The 23,812-nt window shown below is 45.0% G+C and overlaps 2 protein-coding genes across 2 annotated transcripts; both read right to left on the bottom strand.

Moving 5' to 3' along the window:
• Positions 1 to 196: 196 nt before the first annotated feature.
• LTO1 (LTO1 maturation factor of ABCE1) lies at positions 197 to 10,308 on the bottom strand. The gene is made up of 5 exons (XM_071559252.1): positions 10,231 to 10,308; positions 8,864 to 8,969; positions 5,343 to 5,413; positions 3,622 to 3,739; positions 197 to 2,471 (listed from the first exon to the last, which is right to left on the bottom strand). Exons 1-5 carry the CDS (start codon positions 10,269 to 10,271, stop codon positions 2,403 to 2,405), a joined length of 405 nt encoding a protein of 134 aa, XP_071415353.1. The 5' UTR covers positions 10,272 to 10,308; the 3' UTR covers positions 197 to 2,402.
• Positions 10,309 to 13,779: 3,471 nt separating this feature from the next.
• FGF19 (fibroblast growth factor 19) lies at positions 13,780 to 18,900 on the bottom strand. The gene is made up of 3 exons (XM_071557120.1): positions 18,678 to 18,900; positions 18,493 to 18,596; positions 13,780 to 15,400 (listed from the first exon to the last, which is right to left on the bottom strand). The coding sequence occupies exons 1-3, from the start codon at positions 18,898 to 18,900 to the stop codon at positions 15,068 to 15,070; spliced, it is 660 nt and encodes a 219-aa protein (XP_071413221.1). The 3' UTR covers positions 13,780 to 15,067.
• Positions 18,901 to 23,812: the final 4,912 nt, after the last annotated feature.

The raw sequence follows: 23,812 nt of genomic DNA, 5'->3' as shown, positions 1-23,812 counted from the left end.
AGACATCTCACACTGGTTAAGGCAAATCAATATTCTTGATGTAACCTGGGCTTTAATTCTTTAGGTATAAAAACACCTGTACAGTATGTTTGGAATGTTTCACTACCACAGTTCCAAAGAAAGCCCCCAGAACTCTGTGGCAAAAAACAGTTTAAAAAATTGTCACAGAAGAAAACACACAACTACATATCCAACAGAATTTTTAACTGTATCTCATTTAATAAATCAAATCAGGCCCATACAAGATGTGAAATAGAAGATATTTAGAAAAATACAGGTTCGTGGAATAAGAGACTCCACCAATATGTCCACACATATGAAACTGAATTAAAGACCCAACAGACAACCCTAAACCTGCTGCATCCCAGTTTGAAATCCTGGTTGATGCAATACTTATAGTTAAATATGTGTAGATACACATATATTTATATAATTATTTATTATAATAATATTATTTGGTTATAAATAAAATTAAAGCAACAAGAAAATCAGCCACCCAACCAATTTTCAAAATAACAGTCACTGGCCACTGGATGGCCAAAGATTCTTCTCCTCCTGAGCTGAACAAGAACAACTTTGATACAATTTCTGGAGCAGCTCTTTGGATGTCACTCAGGTATCACACACCAAATGCTTCACAGGTACTCTGAGCTCTCACCACCTTTGCCTTGCTTTCACATACATTTTTGCAAACCAAGTATGACTCCAAAAAGACTTGCATTTTAAAACATGAATATTTAGTGTTCTCCTCTCTTCCCACTATCATTCAGAATAACAAATCTGCGTTTTTTTAGACCAATTGCAGGGGGACTTTTATTCAAAGCATAATTCGTGGTTTTCAACAGAAGGTGTCTTGAGTCACAGTTAATCACAGATGAACAACTGGCACCTTTTGTTAATTTGAAGTAAACAGGTAAAATACTTCATTTTGTAAAAATTAACTTGTTTGTGGATGCAGAGACGACTTTTTCAAATCTGGATTTCTCTGAAGTGATTATAAAGTTAAATTAGCTCTCTCCTCTCTAGGGATGTGATCCTTTTGGTTTGTGCCCATCTCTTTACTGAGATTACAGGGCATTCTATTTTATTTTGCTTCTATTTTCAGGTGTTTGCAGTTTGGTGCTTGTTCTGGTTCCCAGTGGCTTGGCTGCTTAGAAATCAAAAGCCAACTGTAATTAAACTGCCCTAAAGGAAGAGCTCATCCATGTTGTCATGTCCCTTCCAAGGTCCCAAATGAGGAAACAAGCAACCAATGAATCCTACCTTTATATCACTTCATTTCAGGGAAATCCACCACATATTTAGAGAGCTGTATCAGAAGTGCATGTGTTCTCTACTTGCTGTTTTAACAACTTCACCTACATATTTGTCAGCTGCTATAATCTATTTTTGGTGCAATACAACTCCTTCCTCCACTAGATGGCCCTGACACTCCCTGTGTGTACCAGAGATGTTTAAAACACGAGTAAAACAATTAAAGTCCATCTGTCTTCAGGAAGCTACACCACACCATGTGCACAAAGCCAGACATGCACATGGTATGCTGATAAAAGGTCTTTAAAGTATCTTTCAGGTGCAATAATTGACTGTATTTCTCTTCATCTAACACAGTTAAATACATTTGACTGACAGCACCCATTTTTTGGAATGAGACTAAAGGGTTCATTTTCAAGACTGGAAAACAAAAAGCTGCTCTGTGACAAAAGGTACTAATAAATACAGTAAATTAGATCCACAGCTCTTCTGATAGTCGTGCTTTTCTCACCCATCACTTAAATTGGTGGGGTTTTGGGTTTACATTTTAGGAGGTTTGGGATTCCTCCCTTCCTCCCATCAGTCTGCAAAGCTATTGGAAAACACGAGTGCAAAGTCTGTGTTCTGAACTGCAGCTTCTTTATGACCAGGTGTCTTAATCCTCCTTCTTTGCCTTTGACTTCATTTGTCATTTTATCCCTTACCCACAAAAATGTTTCCAACTGCCAAGTCTGCAGGCAACTGATAATATTTTACTTCACCTCCAGCACCTACACATTGTGTAAACTCCATCATCTGCACCACAGATCCTTAAATAACAATAACATACATCCTTTAAATAAGGAAACTTTGCAAATGCATATGTTTTCCTTCTGAGGAATTAATTTATCAGTGAAAGACTGTCAAGAAATTAAAGCAAATATTTCTATTTAACAGGTTTACACACCAGTGTTTCAGTGATCCTAAATAAAACTTGGAGATAATAAATGTTAAATGACATATTGCAAGTCCAGTGGTTTTCCCTTTAATATTTAGCACCTCTTCAATATTTTGATTTCTTTTTTAACAGAAGTAGATAAACATTTTTCCAGTTCTGTTCTTTTAATGTTTTTTCTTTGGTCAGCCACGTTTGTCTTCATCTGTTGTATTCAAAATGTTAGTGAAGATCTTTCAGTGCCAATTCTAAAATCAGACTGAATATTTAGCATTGAACAAACCTAAAAAAAGAACACACAAAAGTGTTTCAAAGTGTCTATTTTCCACAAAAAACGTTCAACAAAACTCCCAATTGCTCCATTTCTCTTCTTCTGGTCTCACTTATTCCAATGGGATGAAGTTCAACAAGGCCAAGTGCAGGTCCTGCACTTTGGCCAAAACAACCCCCTGCAGCGCTCCAGGCTGGGCACAGAGTGGCTGGAGAGCAGCCAGGCAGAGGGACCTGGGGGGACTGAGGGACAGGAAGCTCAACAGGAGCCAACAGTGTGCCCAGGTGGCCAAGAAGGCCAATGGGATCCTGGCCTGGATCAAACATAGCATGGCCAGCAGGGCCAGGGCAGTGACCCTTCCCCTGGACTCTGCCTTGGGGAGGCCACACCTTGAGTGTTGTGTTCAGTTCTGGGCCCCTCAGTTCAGGAAAGATATTGAGGGGCTGGAGCGGGGCCAGAGAAGAGCAACGAGGCTGGAGAAGGGACTGGAGCACAAGTGCTGTGGGGAGAGGCTGAGGGAGCTGGGGGTGTTCAGCCTGGAGAAGAGGAGGCTCAGAGGTGACCTCATCACTGTCTATAACTACCTGAAGGGAAGTTCTGGCCAGGTGGGGGCTGGTCTCTTCTCCCAGGCACTCAGCAATAGGACAAGGGGGCTCAAGCTCTGCCAGGGGAAATTTAAGTTGGATATCAGAAAAAAATTCTTTCCAGAGAGAGTGCTCAGGCATTGGAATGGCCTGCCCAGAGAGGTGGTGGATTCACCATCCCTGGAGATTTTTAAACTGAGATTGGACGTGGCGCTGAGTGCCGTGATCTGGTAAAGGGACTGGAGTTGGACCAAGGGTTGGACTCGATGATCTTGGAGGTCTTTTCCAACCCAATCGATTCTATGATTCTGTGATTCTATAATTCATTGTCAAAGAATGTTTTCAACTTGCCTTTTAAAGAATTTTTTTTGTTGCGTTATTTTTCATTTGCTCTTGGTTGAGGAATTTTCAACTATCAAGTATTTTCACTTAATTCACTTAATTTCAAGTATTTTGCAATGATTGCAGCAGGGGAACAATAACTGCTCAACGAAAAGATGTGTTTTGGAGTAGGTTTAGAAACTAAATATTTTCAGAAATTAATTAATGTGCTAAAATAACAACTCAATCCTACAAACCTGCTTAAATTTTCCTCTGATTTTTTCCAGATCTTCCTGCAGCTTATCGTAAGTGGGGTCTTCATATGGGAATTTCTGAATCATCCTTAATAATGAATCCAGAGCCTTTATCTTTTTGCTAGAAAAACAAATAAAAATAAATCAAAACAGAAAAACCAACTACAGAAGTTTTTTTAATCCATCAATATGAAAATTATACCAACATATCCTAATCCAGAGCACAGAATCCAGCCCTCCATCCTTCCTTAATTCAACTTGTCCCATTTAGCTCACTGATAGATGTGTTTTGACACATATTAAAAAAATACTCAAACATTATCAGGAATTAAGCAGAACTGACAAAGCTTGGGTTCCCCTTTTAACTTACCTGCCCAAAGTTTCTACAATCAGGTGACCCACCTGGTGGATGAGGGAAGGCTGTGGATGTGTCTATCTGGACTTCAGCAAGGCCTTTGACACTGTCTCCCATAATATACTCCTGAAAAAGCTGGTAGCCCATGGCCTGGACAAGTGTACCCTCTCCTGGATTAGGAGCTGGCTGGAGGGTCAAGCCCAGAGAGTGCTGGTGAACGGAGCTGCATCCAGCCGGTCACCAGTGGTGTTCCCCAGGGGTCTGTGTTGGGTCCAGTCCTGTTTAACATCTTTATTGATGATTCAGATGAGGGGATTGAGTCCATCAGCAGCAAATTTGCTGATGACACCAAGTTGGGAGGGAGTGTCGACCTGCTGGAAGGCAGGAGGGCTCTGCAGAGGGATCTGGAGAGACTTGAGAGATGGGCTGAGTCCAATGGGATGAAGTTCAACAAGGCCAAGTGCAGGTCCTGCCCTTTGGCCAAAACAACCCCCTGCAGTGCTCCAGGCTGGGCACAGAGTGGCTGGAGAGCAGCCAGGCAGAGGGACCTGGGGGGACTGAGGGACAGGAAGCTCAACAGGAGCCAACAGTGTGCCCAGGTGGCCAAGAAGGCCAATGGGATCCTGGCCTGGATCAAAAATAGCGTGGCCAGCAGGCCCAGGGCAGTGACCCTTCCCCTGGACTCTGCCTTGGGGAGGCCACACCTTGAGTGTTGTGTTCAGTTCTGGGCCCCTCAGTTCAGGAAAGAGATTGAGGGGCTGGAGCGGGGCCAGAGAAGAGCAACAAGGCTGGAGAAGGGACTGGAGCACAAGTGCTGTGGGGAGAGGCTGAGGGAGCTGGGGTTGTTTAGCCTGGAGAAAAGGAGGCTCAGAGGTGACCTCAGCACTGTCTGGAACTACCTGAAGGGAAGTTCTGGCCAGGTGGGGGTTGGTCTCTTCTCCCAGGCACTCAGCAATAGGACAAGGGGGCACAATGGGCTCAAGCTCTGCCAGGGGAAACTGAAGTTGGAGATCAGAAAAAAATTCTTTCCAGAGAGAGTGCTCAGGCATTGGAATGGGCTGCCCAGAGAGGGGGTGGATTCCCCATCCCTGGAGATTTTTAAACTGAGATTGGACGTGGCACTGAGTGACATGATCTGGTAAAGGGACTGGAGTTGGACCAAGGGTTGGACTTGATGATCTCAGAGGTCTTTTCCAACCCAATCAATTCTGTGATTCTATGATTCTAAAGTTGAGAAATATTCAAGAATGGCTGACAGTATGGTGGCAATTCTGTCAGACAGATTAATCAAAACTAGACAGAAAAAAAAAAGACACAAGGAAAAGAATGAAAGTCATAGAAAAATTACTTTTAACTTTTTTAACCTCACCTGCTCTTTTCATCTGTGCATTTCTGGAGAAGACAGTGCCATGTCAGTGCAAACCCAAGATAGCAGCCAATCTGTGAATTTGAAAAGAGTGTCATGAGGGGAAAAGCTGCAAACAACAGAAGAGTATAAATGGCCAAATGATAATAAAGCACTACACTGTATCCTGTTCTTTGGGAAAAAACCCTCTGGATACACAAACTGGAATGTTCAGTACATTAGGGAAAGATAAATGAGTCAGAAAACTTCTTGGAACAAGCTGTTCAGCATCAAAGGACTAAATATTTAAAAAGCAATTCTGCAAAACCCAAGCAGTGCTTTCCATGCTTTGAACCCCCAAATTTACTGAAGTGTGGCAGTAGGGAGAAGATAGAGAGAACAAGCCATGTAAGAGGGTTTGGTACTTGCTTTTACAGCACTGGTCAGTTAAAGCAGCCCATGGAGAGCCCTGTGAAAAGGGACAGGGACTGAGGGAGCTCCCAAGTCAAAGAGGAAACCACAAAGGTTTTGGAGTTAATACACAACCAATTTCAGCAGCCCAGTTCCAGAGGGTATAATGGAATCAGAAGGAAGCACAAGGAGCTGACTGAGCCCTGCTGCCAGAACTCTGCATTACAACTCTGGAGACCAAATGAAAGAGGAATGTAAGTTCTTCAATACACCAATTGGACAGTTCTTCAATACATCAATTGGACAGTCCCTTTCAAAAGTGACTCAGCACTCACATAAAAACGACACATCTGAAACTGAAAGTCAGATGACTCTGAGAGATTAAGTCCAAGAACAGACACACTCTGTAACATTTTACTTGAATTCACTATCAAGCTAGGTAAGCATCAGATCAGTAATCATCATAATTCTATGCAAGACACAAAACAGGCTGACAGGTCTAAGATTACCCAAGTCACCCTCTCATTTAACATGACTCACTGTTTATAATCCTACTGCTCTCTGGAGCTTTCCCAGTATAAGAAGATTAGAGCACTTCTCTGTTATTGTCTGTCTGGGACTATTTTGCATAAAACTACCCATCTCTGGAGGCTGCTTTTTAACATTCTTACCTTGGAACTACATCATTGTAGTGCGAATGAGAAGGATATTTCATCACTGTATAACTCTGCATCACACCCAAATGCAACTCAAAATTTTATCATGACCAGAATCTGAGTTTACTTTTTTCATTTCAAAATGGATTAATGCCATTGCCACTGTTCCTTCTGCAGGTAATTAACTTTCTGAAACCTGAAAATACCAAAAGGGCAAATTGCCACATTACCCAAAGGTCTTGAACAGATCTGGTACATTCAGATTTGTGGTGCTGTACTTGGAATAAAGCCTGCCATTAATCCTGCAGCACAGCTTCCCATCAGAGCTGCAAAAATTCAACTCAGCTCCAAAAATCCTGAAACTACAGCACTGAACATACTCAGTGCCATGATAAACTGGAGTGGGATATATGGGACAAGTTGACGTGCCCAAACACCTTGAGCTTGCCAAGCCACTCTCCATCATCTTCCAACAGTCCTGGCTCTCTGGGGAGGTCCCAGATGACTGGATGTTGGCAAATGTCACCCCAATCCACAAAAAGGGCTGCAAGGCTGACCCTGGCAACTCCAGGCCTGTCAGCCTGACCTCAGTGCCTGGCAGGGTTATGGAGCAGTTCATCCTGAGTGCAATCACACAGCACCTTCAGGGTGGACAAGGGATTAGACCCAGCCAGCAGGGGTTTAGGAGGGGCAGGTCCTGTCTGACCAACCTGATCTCTTTTTACCATCAGGTGACCCACCTGGTGGATGAGAGGAAGGCTGTGGATGTGTCTGTCTGGACTTCAGCAAGGCCTTTGATACTGTCTCCCATAATATACTCCTGAAAAAGCTGGTAGCCCATGGCTTGGACAAGTGTACCCTCTCCTGGATTAGGAGCTGGCTGGAGGGCTGGGCCCATAGAGTGCTGGTGAATGGAGCTGCATCCAGCTGGTCACCAGTGGTGTTCCCCAGGGGTCTGTGTTGGGTCCAGTCCTGTTTAACATCTTTATTGATGATTCAGATGAGGAGATTGAGTCCATCAGCAGCAAATTTGCTGATGACACCAAGTTGGGAGGGAGTGTCGACCTGCTGGAAGGCAGGAGGGCTCTGCAGAGAGATCTGGAGAGACTTGAGAGATGGGCTGAGTCCAATGGGATGAAGTTCAACAAGGCCAAGTGCAGGTCCTGCCCTTTGGCCACAACAACCCCCTGCAGCGCTCCAGGCTGGGCACAGAGTGGCTGGAGAGCAGCCAGGCAGAGGGACCTGGGGGGACTGAGGGACAGGAAGCTCAACAGGAGCCAACAGTGTGCCCAGGTGGCCAAGAAGGCCAATGGGATCCTGGCCTGGATCAAAACCAGTGTGGCCAGCAGGCCCAGGGCAGTGACCCTTCCCCTGGACTCTGCCTTGGGGAGGCCACACCTTGAGTGTTATGTTCAGTTCTGGGCCCCTCAGTTCAGGAAAGAGATTGAGGGGCTGGAGCGGGGCAAGAGAAGAGCAACAAGGCTGGAGAAGGGACTGGAGCACAAGTGCTGTGAGGAGAGGCTGAGGGAGCTGGGGGTGTTTAGCCTGGAGAAAAGGAGGCTCAGAGGTGACCTCAGCACTGTCTATAACTCTCTGAAGGGAAGTTCTGGCCAGGTGGGGGCTGGTCTCTTCTCCCAGGCACTCAGCAATAGGACAAGGGGGCATGATGGGCTCAAGCTCTGCCAGGGGAAACTGAAGTTGGAGATCAGAAAAAAATTCTTTCCAGAGAGAGTAATCAGGCATTGGAATGGCCTGCCCAGAGAGGGGGTGGATTCCCCATCCCTGGAGGTTTTTAAACACAGATTGGATGTGGCACTGAGTGCCATGATCTGGTAAATGGACTGGAGTTGGACCAAGGGTTGGACTCGATGATCTTGGAGGTCTTTTCCAACCCAATCGATTCTGTGATTCTATGATTCTATGATTTTCCAGGAATGGTCACTGATTCAGGTGTGCCATTGTGTGAGTGTGCCAGCACACAGAGCTGGCTCCACGTGCCTCAGCCCACAAACTATCACAGAATTGGCAATAACACAGAGTGCAGGAGACACACACAACTGCCCCTTCATAGTTCTCCATCCAAACTGTCTCAAGATTCTAAATTTATTCCTATGTTGAGCCACAGGAGATGGTACAGGAGGGCCTTTAGCCACAATTTTAGGAAACAAAATTAAATGTACAGTTCATAAAGTCTTTCTGAGCAAGCTTGTTTGAATTTGTTTTTTTCTTCTTATAATTTCTGAAGAAACATCTCAACAAGCTCCAAAAAGCAAATAAGCTTAGAAAACTTAAACACATCTACTTAACTCTTCAAATCAAGGTTTAAATCAACCTTTAAACAAGTTTCATGGGTCCTCTTGGACACAGGGAACAGTGTAACCTCTGACTGACAATACTGGGCTTGGCCCAACAGTTTCTGTGTTACAGTAATTTTCTAATGACAAAAACACTGCAATTCTGAAGCATTTTCCCATTTACCTCTGACCCAATCTTGGCACCATGGAGTGATCCATACCTCCTTCCCTCAGCAATTCCAGCTTGGCTGCCTTCAGCAAACCCCTCCTGATACCCCTCCCCGTGAAACCTGCAGAGACAGAAGGACAGGCTTTTAATCTCCTCTTCTCATAGCAAACTCAAACTGGGAAAAAGCAACTCATGGAAGCAAAACCAGGCTGTATCACTTCCCAAAGCCAAAGTACCACTAATGAGAAATATCCCCTAACATTGATGTAAATCACAGAACCACAATCACAGAATCATTTATGTTGGAAAAGACCCCTGAGATCATCAAGTCCAACCTCTGACCTCACACCACCTTGCCAACTAAACCAGACCCCCAAGTGCTACATCCAGGTGTTCCTGGAACACCTCCAGGGACAGTGACTCCACCACTTCCTGGGCAGCCCCTTCCAGTGCCTGACCACCCTCTCCATGAAGAAATTCCTCGTGATGCCCAACCTGAGCCTTCCCTGGCACAGCTTAAGCCCGTTTCCTCCTGTCCTGTCCTGTCCCTTGTTCCCGCTCCCCTCAGCAATCCCTGCCCGCTCCCGACCCCTCAGCTCTCCCATCCCTCTCCCCTCAGCAATCCCTGCCCGCTCCCGACCTCTCAGCTCTCCCATCCCTCTCCCCTCAGCAATCCCTGCCCGCTCCCGACCCCTCAGCTCTCCCATCCCTCTCCCTTCAGCAATCCCTGCCCGCTCCCGACCCCTCAGCTCTCCCATCCCTCTCCCCTCAGCAATCCCTGTCCGCTCCCGACCCCTCAGCTCTCCCATCCCTCTCCCTTCAGCAATCCCTGCCCGCTCCCGACCCCTCACCTCTCCCATCCCTCTTCCCTCAGCAATCCCTGCCCTGTCCCTGCCCGCTCCCGACCCCTCAGCTCTCCCATCCCTCTCCCCTCAGCAATCCCTGCCCGCTCCCGACCCCTCACCTCTCCCATCCCTCTCCCCTCAGCAATCCCTGCCCTGTCCCTGCCCGCTCTCGACCCCTCAGCTCTCCCATCCCTCTCCCCTCAGCAATCCCTGCCCGCTCCCGACCCCTCACCTCTCCCATCCCTCTCCCTTCAGCAATCCCTGCCCGCTCCCGACCCCTCAGCTCTCCCATCCCTCTTCCCTCAGCAATCCCTGCCCTGTCCCTGCCCGCTCCCGACCCCTCAGCTATCCCATCCCTCTCCCCTCAGCAATCCCTGCCCTGTCCCTGCCCGCTCCCGACCCCTCAGCTCTCCCATCCCTCTTCCCTCAGCAATCCCTGCCCTGTCCCTGCCCGCTCCCGACCCCTCAGCTCTCCCATGCCTCTCCCCTCAGCAATCCCTGCCCTGTCCCTGTCCCTGCCCGCTCCCGACCCCTCACCGCTGCTCGGCCATCACGATCCCGTCGAACATGTCAGCCATGGCGCGCGGGGCACGCCGGGAGCGCGCGGGCGCGGGAAGGGGGGGGGGGGGGCCGGGCGGGACGGCGCGCGGCCGCCAGGGGGCGCCCCAAGCCCGGAAACCGCCGGCTCGGCTCCCGCCGGGAATGGCGGGAATGGTGGGAGTGGGAATGGCGGGAATTGCGCCTCTGTTCTTGCCCACCCCCAGTCCCACCGCAAAACTCTCAGGAGCTGTAATAGCGGGAAGGATTTATTAGAAGCACAGAATATTCTGAGTTGAAAGGGACCTATCGGGACCATCCAGACCAAGCCCTGGCCTGGCACAGACACCTCAACAATCCCACTCTGTTCCTCAGAGCATCATCCAAACTCTCCTGGAGCTCTGGCAGCCTCGGGGCTGTGCCCACCACCCTCTGGGGGAAGAACCATCCCCAAAATCCAGCCTAACCCTGCCCTGGCACCACTTGATACAACTCCCTCAGATCCTGTCACTGGGCACAGAGCAGCAGGATCCAGCACTTTGTTATCTCTGATTTTCCAAGTTGCCTGTTTAATTTATACATCTTAATCGAGGTGATGGCAACATCTTATACACAATTCATGTATTATAACATCTCATTACATATTGATGATAGGCGGGGTCTGGGCGGAGTCTTCTCTTGGAATCCGTTTGGGGTGGGTAGTTCTGTTCTTCATCTTCACTTGTAGGGGCTTTTTCTAGGTCTTCCTCAGACAGACCTGACTAATTCCCTTTCATAAGTGACCCAACCTAACTTTGTGCAAAAAATCTGCCTTGTTATCATCTCACCCTATCTCTATGTCTACTTCTACCTGATTTATAGTTTCTAGTGCATGGTAAAGCAAACTTAACCAAGAGGCTACATCCAGGTACAAGAACAGAGCATGCTATGTTTTTTCTAGCAGCAAGAGTTGGGTAATTTTGCCTACATGTTTTCCACAAAACTAAGATTTTAGGGGTCTTTTTGGAAATTCAGGCCTTACTCCTTCTCAGAGGGGAGCTCTGACATCCCCTCACAGTAACACTGCCCATCTTTGGGGAATGCTGGTGATCCAAACCTGGCTCAGAAGCTTCATTTGAGAACATTCTGCTGCCATGGAATTATTGCCCAGAGAAGCTGTGGATACCCCATCCCTGACAGTATTCAGGTTGGACAGGGCTTGGCCCAACCTGGTCATTTGGCAGATGCCCCTGCCCGTGAAAGGGGGTTGAAACTAGAAGATCTTTAAGGTCCCTTCCAACCCAAACCATTCTACAATTCTAAAATGTAAATATTTCTGATGTAAATACCCAACTCAAAATGTAGTGTGTCACTTTAGGTGGCTGTGTTACATCACTTATTTATTACTACAGATCAACACTGATCAAAGCAAACACACCTATGTATAAGTATCTATTTTTATGCTGCCTTACGTTATTGCTTTCTAAATATGTAATGAAAATGTGGCTCTGGGTACACCACAGAGCTCTGCCAGTCTGGGGTCTGTTCTCCAAATCAGACACAGGAGGGCAGAAGACTTGAGAAGTTAACTTCCAAATCCAGAGATCAGTCTAAAAAAAAACACCAAAACCTGCATTAGAGTGAAAATAAAGTCATGATACGAAGGGTTTAGCTAAGCAGGTGCAGAAATTGCAGTTGATTAAAAATTCTTGATCACAGCAGGTGATACTAATTTATAAAGAGCAGCTGTCCAGCTTGTTTTTGGCATTAATTTAAAGTGTAGATATCAGTGGATCTCACCTGAAATCACTGTAGGTTTGCCAGGTGTGAATAACTAGCTGCTCTACAACCAGATATTCACACACCAGTCACTGATTTCAGTGGAAATATAAAGTGTCTCTGAGGGTTTCCTCTAAGCCAAATGCTACGATTTAAATGTTGCTGTGGAAATGAATGAAAAAACAGGTCTTTGATCTCAGTACATTGTGGGATTGATGAAAAACACTGAAAATATAGTCATATCCTGTCAAGAAAATCACAAAAGACCAGCCTCATTTATGGGCATCCTTACATGCCTTCAGGAATCAGTCTCTGATATGGTTCCTGATAAACTTGCTCTGTCCCTGAACTACCACAAATTCACTCTGAAATCATAATCCTAATTATGTCCTTTTTGCACTCCCATTTGCTTTCAGGGGAAATCTCTCTCTGCTTTCTTTGCTGCCCAGGGAGGGCTGGCTTGTGTATGTCTTTGAAGAAAATAAGTACATTTATTTCATTTCTCGTACTGTTCTCCCTTCACATACAAAGTCCACTGGCAGAGTGGAAAGAGTGGTCCCGAATTTTCCATGAACAGGGTTTCAGTGCTTTGAGCAGAGGTAAAGTGGACATTACAACTCTTGAATAAAGGATTTAGAGGTTTTTACACTTCCTCCAAGTGGAAATGAAGATACCCAGTACCCCCTTTGCTGCAGCCTTCGCACTGCTCTAGCAACTCGTATTTGCACATCACAGCTCCTAACTGAGACTTCACAAGGAGTCATTTGACACCTGACCTTTAAAAAACCCCTTGGGGCTGTAAAATGTCCTACTGCAAATGAAAGCCCCACAATTGTCCTACTGTCTTTGGGAAATTCTGATTGACCAGGACCTGTGTTGGAGTGGTGGTGGTGGTGTTTACATTCCCACAGAACCAAAAGCAATGGTGTTTGGAGGTTTTGCACACCAAGTTCCTGACCAAGACAGGTGTCAGATGGTAGCGAAAGCACTTTCCAGTAATCCCTCCACCTCAAGCTGTGATCTCATGTCTCAGATTTTAGAAACAAAACAACCAGGCTTGGTCAGAGCTTGGATGGGAAAACTCCAAGGAAAACTCAAGCGCTCCAGGAAGTGGTGTGGGTAATTTAGCTCTTGGCGTTCTTCCATCTGTCTGAATAAATATTGGAGCAACCTCTAACCATGCTGTTGTAGTAAGTAACACTTTGCTGCTGGTGGGAGATGTTAATCCAAAGGTGTCAGCAAATAGTCACCAGAGAGCTCAAGATGCTGTTTGCAAATGTAAGGTTGCTTGTCTTTGCACCCTTGAGCAACACTCACCATGTTAGTATCTGCTTAGAAAGACCTCTCACTGGTGAAATTAAACAGTATACCCTCTGAATTCCATTATTTCCCATCAAATGCTTGCATTTTTTTAGCAGAAAAGTAAAAGTGCAGGATTTTTTCCCACTGAACTTTAAATTTTCATTTATACTTTATTTTGTTTTCTGAGTTATTTTTCTTTTTTTTTTTTTTTAACAAAAAAAAGGTCTAGAAACGTATCTAATCTTCAATCAAAACTGGAAATGAAACACACAGATACCATGGTTGGCTAAAGCTCCCTGAAGTCTCTAGACTAAGAGAGTGACAAAAAAGTCAGCAAGATTTCACTGTTGAAGATGATTTTCTTTTTTTTTTAATTGCAAATATACACATTACACTACTGATAATGCACAGAAATTTTAAAAGCTATAATCAGCTAAAATTTCATGATTACAAAATTTCACAAGATTTGTTACAACTAAAAAACCCACTTTCAGGCATATATAAATAGAATTTTGAGCATAAATAACAGTAACAAAATAAACAGATGTATGTATTAAATAAATTAATTATAAATATTGCATTGGCAATGAAGTGCTAGGTCAGAAGAACACCAGTATTTCCAGTTGAGCTTTTTTTTTTTTTTTTTTGCTTTTTGGGGGGGTACAGAAATCTTTTACAAATGAACCTCTGTGAAGAAGTAGAATCTTTCTTTGGTTTCACCCTGGTCATTCCTTCATCTCAAAGGGAGAACAGAACTGAAGACCTCAGTCATCTGTGTCTTGGCCATGAGATAGTCATAATTCCTTCCTGCAAGGAGAATGGATTCCTGTGGATGCTGAATCAAGCCTGGAAGTGACTTGAAAGAATTGCTGGTGGTCAAAGGTTAAGCACAAAAACTTACTTTGCAGTTGATTTGACCTATACATCATCCTTTTCTCAGTGTTTTTCTCCATTTGCTCATGACACACATGCTTATATACAACAGAATCTTAATTTAAACACTAATTTGGACTGCTCATTCCCCACCTGATGAACATAAATGCTCATTCTGTGCACTCTTCCAACCAACCACACATTGAATTCTCATTAATTTTAATGAGAACACTCTGCAGGATGATGCTGATGCCACAGAGAACATAAATTAGCCTGCAAAAGAAATCAAAGATCAAGTTTTCCAAAGTACCCCTTAGCAATAAGGGAAGGAAGAATTTTTTCCCCTTTCTTCCCTTATTTCCTAAGGGAAGAAAAAGCACTATATACAAGCAGATTTCTTTTTTCAGTAGTATGCTCTCAATAGAAAGTTTTTTTCCCAGAATGTTGTCAGCAGTCTTTCAAGAAACAGCATTAATTATAGTTTATGTAATTGCATCTGTTAGGTTTTCCTTAACTGTACTTTGTTCCAAATGTTTGTCTTTAAGGTCTCTGAGGAAAAGGTTTTTTGCATTTGATCCTGTAAGCAGAAATAAGAGGTGAACATATGTGGACATGAAGTTGCTGTAGAAAAACTATAGTTATTTTATCATCACCGTGTTAATGGAGGAACTCTGATGAAGCTGCTCATTTTCTCATTTAATCCTTTTCCAAACAAAACTATGGATAGGCAACTCTTTAGACTATGCAATAGCCTCTTGGCACTCATCTCTTACACGTAAAACACACTGCAAGGAAAAGGCTGGCTCCATACTGAAACATCCAAAAAAGTTCCAAATATTACTACATGAACAGCTAAAAAAAAGTACTCTGCAATATTTCTGTCAAAACATGTGTGTGATCAGAGTCATTTCTGAAAGCTGGGGCTCTTCACAGGTGACAGTTTGGAGGTGATGCCAAAGGGGTCCATGCTATCCGTTTCCAGAGGGGAGGAATACGCCTCTGGCTCAACAGCCTGGCTGTAATCACCATATTCCCCAAAGTCTGCGGACTCCACGGGCACAGTGTTGATCATTGGTAAGAAGTGAGATAGTGGAAGGAAATCTCTTCCTTTGAACTGTTGTCTTTGCTTGGCACTACTCAAAGACACCGATATTCCATATTTTTTGGATTTATACACATTGTAGCCATCTGGGCGAATCTCCTCCTCAAAGGAACAATCCTCAGTGGAGTACCTGAGCTGAACAGCAAGGAGTAAAGAGAGTTACAAATACACCCACTGCAACTCACTGTATTCAACCACAATATAAACCTTCTGCTGTCAATTGGGGGTGTCCCTCTTGTCACGAGTGTCACAACCTGGTGCCCCTTGCAGACCCCACTGATTTGGTGCCCTTTGCAGGCCCCACTTGATCCATGCTGTGAGCTAAGATCTGCATGGCCCTTTCAACTATCCTATCCTATCCTATCCTATCCTATCCTATCCTATCCTATCCTATCCTATCCTATCCTATCCTATCCTAATTGTATCCTAATCCTATCCCATCCCATCCCATCCTACTAGAGCTCCCCACTTTGCACATACATTGCATTTTGAGCAACAAGACCAATTGAAAGGCCCAATCCAGAACCCCTGACGTTATTTCATGTCCATCACATTAAATAAGCTGTGAATCCTGGTTGTGTTCTCCATAGCTACCACATTTAGCCTGTCCTGAGCACTGTGAAAAAGAATCTTGGATTAACTGATCTCTAGATTAACTGTCCTTAATTGCTGACAGTACTTAACTGCAATCAGAGACCCAATCCAACAATCCTCAGGTACAGAACTCCAGCTCTGTTAGAGATTTGCCTGTGTAAGGGCTTCAGGATCAGGTCTGCAGAAAGGCAGCGTGGCCAGTCAATAAGACAATGCTTAAAGGTAATTGCCTTTTTTTTCCCCCTTCAGAATTTACTGCAATTATAAAGGACCCATTTACAAAGTGTTATTTTCACACTACATGTGAGAACTGTCACATTAACACCAGCACAAGTTAAGATTTTGTACAGAAGAATGTAGTTTCTTAAGGATAAACTTACAGAATTACATTTGCAATAGCCTGTGTAGATATTATATATCTGTAATACATATATAAAAATAATAATTAATAAATGTACATTAGAATTTTGTATCAGCAGGTCAGACCTCCCAGATTCTTACACAAGCACTACATTTTTTATAACTCTGGTGCTATTTCAGGCTCAGCCACTGCAGGTGATTGAACTTGTGGTCAATAAAAGAGAATTGCTGATTATGTGTCAGTCTACAGTGATAGAAATGTCCTTAGATGAATGTTCTGCCTGTCTGAATACAGACCATATTTGATACTTTCAAGCCTTTCTCAAACAGTCTCAGTAATATGGAGTACAAGTAAGCATGTGAACTCAGGTGTCTTTTAAAAGCACTTATTTAAGTAAATGTAAAAACTGTGTATTCTCCTAACAAAATTATGCAATATTTTCCCTTCTACACACATTATATCTCAGAAAAATGTGTGTATATGACACAAATTTATGACTGAATTGTTAGCTGCCTTTGTTTCTGTGAGTACTTAGCCTCACTAACAAAGATGATGAAATAAAAGGGCTTCTTGCTCAAGAAGTGCACATTACAATGAGCAAGTGCACATTACAAAAAGCAGATATTGACTGAGCCCCTTGTGTCCTAACTATACCATTCCATCCTCATTTAACTGGCATTGTCTCTAGTGTGTTTTGTAAACAAGTACCAAACGCACATTAAGTAATTCCAGATTTTTTTTCCCACAGGAGGAATTTATAGTGTGTCATTATGTTCAGCAGCTACACCATTTCCCCTAAACTACTGACTACAGCACAAAGCCCATTCAAAAATCAACCCTAGTCATCAGTTTTCCAGTGTTAAAAAAGGGCACGTTTCAGGAGTGCAGGTTCAGTTCCCCAGACACTGTGTTTGCCCTTTTGTTCTTCCGCTCCTGAGCCGATAAGGTAAAGAATTGCCTGCAGAGCTGCCTGGCAGGGCTGTGAGCACAGAGGTGACAGCAGGTGTCCCCAGCATAGAGATGGGACAGCATGGCTACACGATGAGGGAGAAAAAAAAAAGAAAAAAAAAAGAACACCCACCTGTATTTAATACTCTACACCAACAAAAGCACTTTCAGTCAAGGTAAAAAAGGTGTTGTAGGAAAGCTATTTTAAAATTCTATGATTGCTCAAGTCCAGCTGCAGCTCCAAAGGGAGCAGGACCCAGGCTCTGCTTTGTTTTCACTGATCTTTTTGGTTTGGATATACATTAAAACATTAAGCTAATAATTGACCTACCATATCATTTGAACCCATGCACCTTATCACAGCATTGATTGATGCAAGCCCAGAAAAGCAAGCAAATTCAGGAAGAAAGGTTTAATTCTATGTTATATCCACATACAAAACCATCAATATTGCTCTTATTAAAGATACTGTGAGTTTTGAGAATGGGTCAAGTCCTTGCCAACTGAAAGCAGCAGCAATTTTGCTGGAGTAACTAAAGCAAAATCAAGCTGGATCTTTACTATAGCATAATGAAAAGCCATCGCTCTGTGGAACTCTACCTTCTGTACAGTTCAAATGTGAACCATACCCTTCCAATTCTAGAGTTGCCAACCTATCTGTGTGCCTTTAAAAATCAATTTATATCAATATACCTAGTGAAAAAGCATGACCTAATGGTGTCAGTGGGCCACTGAAGTCCTCAGCGTCTCAGAGCCCCACAGGTGTGCTGTTACAGCAGGGCAGAAATGAGGCAGTGACAAAGCATCCCTTTCCCCCTCGAAATCCTGTTTCACTTAGGAACTACCTAAGAGATGGTGAGTCCGTGCTCCTGGGCTAGCTGCCAGAGAAGTAATCTTGGGGGTTTTTGTGAAAATACCTGATCTGAACAGTGAGAAATTATTCCTATTCCATGGCACGACTTCATCTATTTCTGCAGCAGAATCACAGTCTCGTGCTGATGAGGCTATTTAAACGTAAACACAATTTCTCCCTGGACTGTATTTTAGTTATGTATTTTTGGCAGGGGACGTGCAAAACGTACTTCACTTTCTACATGATGTTTCCTTGCTGCTTTTAATAATTCCCCCAGTCTTTCGGGCAATGACAGGGATCACAGGTCCCATGGAGAAAAGATGGGAGCTGGTGACGAACACCTAAAATCCTTGTTAACCCGTTATTAACTGCAGCGGTAAATAAAAATACGCGATATCTCTGGCCTGTTACAGAGTGGAAATGCCCCTCGGGAGAGTTGATTCTCGAGGAAGATGGAGAGTGGGTGCTCACCTGCCCGTGTAGCCGCCCCGCCTCATCCATGCAGAGGTACCGGGAGCTTCGCACGCCCTTGATGGCCACGGTGCGCACGGCCACGGCGCGGATCTCCAGCAGACCTGCGGGCAAAAGGGAGGCAAAGCGGCGTTAACCCCGCGCGGCCCCGTCCCGTCCCGTCCCGTCCCATCCCCGCCACTTACTCTGCGGGCTCTGACTCCCGACCGCATCCACCCTGCCGTCCACGCCGATGCGGAGGAAGCAGCTGAAGAGCCCGTGCTTGCTGGCGGTGTAGAGGTGCCGCAGCCGGATGGGTTCCCCCCAGCCGTAGTTGACGTGCGGGCCGGCGTCGGGCAGCGGCAGCGGCACCGCAGCGGCGGCCGCGGCGAGACCCAGCAGCGCCAGCGCGGCAGGGCGCGGCCCCATCCCGGAGGGGAGCGCGGAACCGAGCGAGGGCACGAGGACGGAGCGACGGGGACGGGCACGAAGCGGCGGTGGCGATGGGCACGGAGCGGCGGTGGCGATGGGCACGGAGCGGCGGCGGTGATGGGCACGAGCACCGGTGGCGATGGGCACCGAGCGGCGGGGATGGCGACGGGGATGGGAGCGGATTCCCGGCGCTGCTGCGCTGTCTGCGCCTCGGGGCTGTAGCACGGACGAAGCCGCCCCCTTCGGCCTTTTATAGCTCTCCCGTTATCAGCCCGATCGATCCGGCCGCGTCCAATATAGAGCCCATTTCATAGCGGATCGGTCACTCCCCCCGAAAATATTGATCGGGTGACATCATGTCGCAGGGGGACACCCTGAAGTCGCTTCGTCCCCACCCGCACCTCCGCGCTTTCCGCTCCTTCGAGTTTCCCCGGCTGCGCATCTCCCCGTCGGGCTGGGACCGGCCCCGCGGTCGCGGCTGCCCCGAGGCGCTGGAAATGCCGCAGCCCTGCCCTGGTGTGGGCTCCGGGAAGGGCACCGGGTCTGGGTGGGCGTGTGTCACATCCCAGCCCACTCAGCGGCGTCGGGGGCCAGCCTGGGGGAGAGGCTGCCCCGCACCCCCGCCGCGGCTCAGTCCCTGCCTTCGCCTTTGCCCGTCCTACAATTTCCAGTTTCAGGAATAAACGAGCTGCTTCCTAAACCTTTCCTAAACGCTTCTCCGGGCGGGGGCCGAGCGTTGGGGGAGCGGGACAGCCGCTCCCGGTTATCCGCAGCCGGCGGGGCACAGCCCGGTACGGCCAGGTACGGCCAGGTACGGGTGTCTCGGGGTGTCCCGGCGCTGCTCCGGACCCTGCTGCCGCCCGGCCATCCCTGGCTGTGTCACTAGATGGAGCCTGGCCCCTGGGATGCGGCTGCCTTGCCTCGGGGGAGCCGCTGCCCGGGGGCCTCTACAGCTCCTATTCGTCCCCACTTCTGCAAAGAGATCGGGTGAAAAAACCCCACTCCTGTGTGCAGTGAAACTGCATCGTCCGATCTAAGCTTCAAATAGATTTTTTTTTCCTGTGCAGGCTCCTCTCAGGGATCTCTCTCAGCAAAGGCACCAGGAGAGATGGATGAAGCAGGCATACACATTTTGAGGTTTTCCACCCTTTCTGCATCTCAGGGAAAGTTAAGGAGATTGCCACTGTTCTTTCTGCTGTCTATCCAAGGACACTAAAAGAATTTTCTCAAATCTCAAAAGAGAGAATGAGTAGTTTCATAAAGAAAAAAAGTCTTACCCCACAGGATACATTAAATAACAATTAAGCAAGACATAGTAACAACAAAGTTTGTCAGTTTCCAGACACTGTTTATATATTTTATTACTTGTGTCTTTTCATCCTTTTGTCTCTACACTTGCATCTCCTGTGAACACTCACACAAACAACTTTTTTTTAATGAGCCATCTCAGCTCAGTGAGGACGTGCACATAGAACAGATCATGCAAAAATGTAGAGTCTTGTAGGATGACATCTTGCACTTAACCATAATATGCAGCTTCAAGATGTATTTAACTGAAGCTAATGCCATTGATCAATCAGAGTTTGAATGATCAGGGTCTTGCGCTGCAAACTCACTGGAACAAGGATTGTGTCTTACTAATCATTTCAGAAGCAACTACTGTGTTCGATAAGCTTTGGGTGGTTTTGATGGTCAGCTTGAGACACCCCAAAGGGACCCCAGTTTTCTCTGCATGATTGGTGAATAATTAATAAAGATCAGGACCACTTCTCATGCAGGTGTTTCCTGCTGCATCCTCCAAGTCATGGGCTTATTTGAGAAGTTCTGGCCTTTCATACACCACAGAAGTTCAAGTTATTATAAGCCCAGTAAATAACACTAAGGCATCCAAGTCCCTAATTCTTGTTTTCCTCTACAGAATCCTGCAATGTTATGACATGACTGCTACAAAAGCAGTTTCTGCCCTGCAGCCCTGGGCCCCACAGCAGTTGTGCATGTAACTCATCCTGGCTACACAGGCATTCTTCAAGGTATCCAACACCCACCACACACACAGAGGTTATGGTCTGAAATGAATCTGAAAGGCTTTTTTAGTTAATTTTGCTGTGCATCTCAGTGAACAGAAGTTATTTCATGATTGCTATAGTGTAGTGTGAATAATAACCAAAAATTTTCATTTTCTTCCTCAAGAAGTTGAAACTTCCTTCAGGCAGTAAGGAATTGATGTTTGCAACTTGTTTATTCATCTCGGTGGAAATCAAAAATTGAGGCAGAAAGGAAAATCACTTGCACTAAATGACATTTCAAATCACTGGAAAAGCTGGCTATAAAGGAGAAATTCCCAATGATTGATGGAGGGCTTTTAAAAATTATTTTCCTTTTGTTGTTGTTGCTGATGTCACATGGACTGATGTTTAAAGGTTCTTGTGTTCCTGATAAAGGTTCATTAAACTGAAAATGGAGCAACTAACCAAACTAATTTTTTTGGAATTGCCTCTCTTGTTAGAGTGACGTTTCATTCAAATAACTTGTCCAAGTTCCTCTGCAGTCCCTGACAGAGGTAAGTGCCTGCAAGCTCTTAACTAGACTGAATAGTACCAATCCTACCTCAAAACAGCTGCTGAAGAGATATGGGGTAAATATGCCCTGAAAGTGTTCATTTCTTTATTGCCTCTGTAAAAAAAAAGCCTAGATGATTAACTCAGATTAACTCAGCTTGTTTTTAGCTAGAGATAAATGAGCTAGTGAATGTCACTCTTTTCAAAAAACAAGAGTTGCACACGTGATTTTCACTTCAGTTCCTGTCTGTGTCACTGAACTTTATCATTTATTGGCACCTTTTACCAAAGTTCAATAGAAGGAGACATGTCTTTTCATGTTCCTACAAGTGTATTTGCAGGGGAAAAGGTATTTGCAGAACAAATGTATTATAGGGTAAATCACACCATCACTTCCAGTGTTGGACCTGCTTCCTACAGGACCTACAACAAGGAAACGTGGTAGTGTAGGACTTTCTGCTTTTATGAAGATATGAAAAACAACCAAAAACCCAGAGGAAAACCTTATAGAACAAAAATACCTCCTGACCAAACAGTACACAATTGCAAAATCATTTTCACCTGTTGTAATGAATCATTTATTTCCACTGCACTTTTCCATGTTCCAATGTAACTTCTGCAGAGCAAGAAGTTCAGCCTTTAGTAACAACAAAGCTGAAGTGAATGTGTTTTGGAAGAACATAATAACCTATATTTAAAAGTCAAACATTCAGAGATCCTGGAATACACCAAAAAGATAACAGAGGGCTTCTGCCTCACTGGTCAACAACATCATCGGAACCAACTGGAACGAAACCAAGGAAGGTGGCCACAAAAAAATAATTAGAAATAGAGCATGACCTATCCATGAGTATAAGGTGGTCATAGCAGGCTACCTTGTGTTGGAAATCAAAGGAAGAGTTATAAAGGTGCATCCCTCAAGACTAAGTGAGGGTCAAAATGTGATAAATTAGATGTGTTTAGGATGGAGAGATATTTTCTCAATTATAGAATATCTTCAGAAGATTATGGTGAAACATTTTGTTGTCTAAGTCATTGCAGAAAGAGGAAAATATTACAGAAACTTTGAAGATTTTCTGCTTCCTTTGGGATATCTTTGGGATCTTCTGCAGATTTAGCAGTAGGGATTACATGAGTGAGATCCAATATTACTTTTTGTAAGTCTTCCCCATTTTTGTCAGAAGTGGGAGAATTACAGAAGCTGTGAATACTCTGAGGGAAGGAAGGTTCCAGGCAGAGCTGGAGATGTAAATGCTAATTCCTTTGATTTCCGATTTCTGCTGTAGCTCCTGCTTGTCATCCCAGAAGTGACAGATAAAAGAAAGGCTTTATTTTACCCATGGCAGGGGGCCAGCAGGACAGTCCAGCCCTTTCTCTTGCTTCTGGTAGAGAAGAGTACGTCAGACAAATGAGGGGAGGCAGAAGTGAAGACACAGCACCCTGTGACACGCAGCTATTCAAGCACAAGGTTGTTCTATAAAGAGCCTTATCAGTGCAGCACAAGTTCAAAAACCTGCCTAAGAAGGAGAGGTTCCTCCACCATATGTCAGGGCCTGCTCTGCTCCCCAGCTGCTCCTGCAATCCAAGAGGCACAGAGGTGACAATATTTCTCCCTGGGCTGTGAATGAGAGCAGAACTGAGATTCCAGAGCTCCTGCTGTGTGTGTCTACTGACAGGATGTCATACAGCAGGAGAAGCATTCATGGAGGCTCTCCCTCATAGCACAAGCAGGACAGTCCTCAGTGAATTTTATAGGATTCAAATGCATCAGATACTTAAAGATTTTGATCAGCTTCCAGAGGGGTTCTGCTTCTAGAACCTCTCTGCTAAGGAATGTCAACATGCTGCAGGGATTGCTGCTACTGCAGTTTGTAGTTTTGTGTGTTGCTGCTGGTTCCTTCCCATGAGCACAGCCAGGCAACTAATTTCAAATATCTCTCACCATTCTGTTATCTAATGCTTTCCTAACTATTGCTATCAGTCAATGCATTCCAGAGAGTCATACTTAGCCTGGAATTGGCTTGAAGCTTTCGCAGGCAAATGATATCTTCTGATTAAGCCTACTCTAAAGCTCACAAAATTCCCATCAGCTTCAAATAGCCTAGATGCATCTTTTTTCATCACTGCATATCCTTATTGCATACTTTGGAAGTACTTTGTCCACCCCATCTTTTCTGTGTGCTGTGAAATCCTTCATAGATCTGGTATAGAAGAAGCCTTATGAATTTTATGGGAACGTATTTGGTAGAGTAGCTCTCCAGCACCTTATTTACTCTAAACCAACAGAAGTTATTTTTTATTGTTTTGAGCAAACTGCAACAGAAATTAATAATCACTGGATTCTTTGCTAA

This window comes from Pithys albifrons, chromosome 6 (assembly GCF_047495875.1).
Source record: "Pithys albifrons albifrons isolate INPA30051 chromosome 6, PitAlb_v1, whole genome shotgun sequence".
In the NCBI taxonomy this organism is placed as follows: Eukaryota; Metazoa; Chordata; class Aves; order Passeriformes; family Thamnophilidae; genus Pithys; species Pithys albifrons.
The sequence above is the reverse complement of the archived record's forward strand: the minus strand, read 5'-3'. Positions and strand labels throughout refer to the sequence as shown.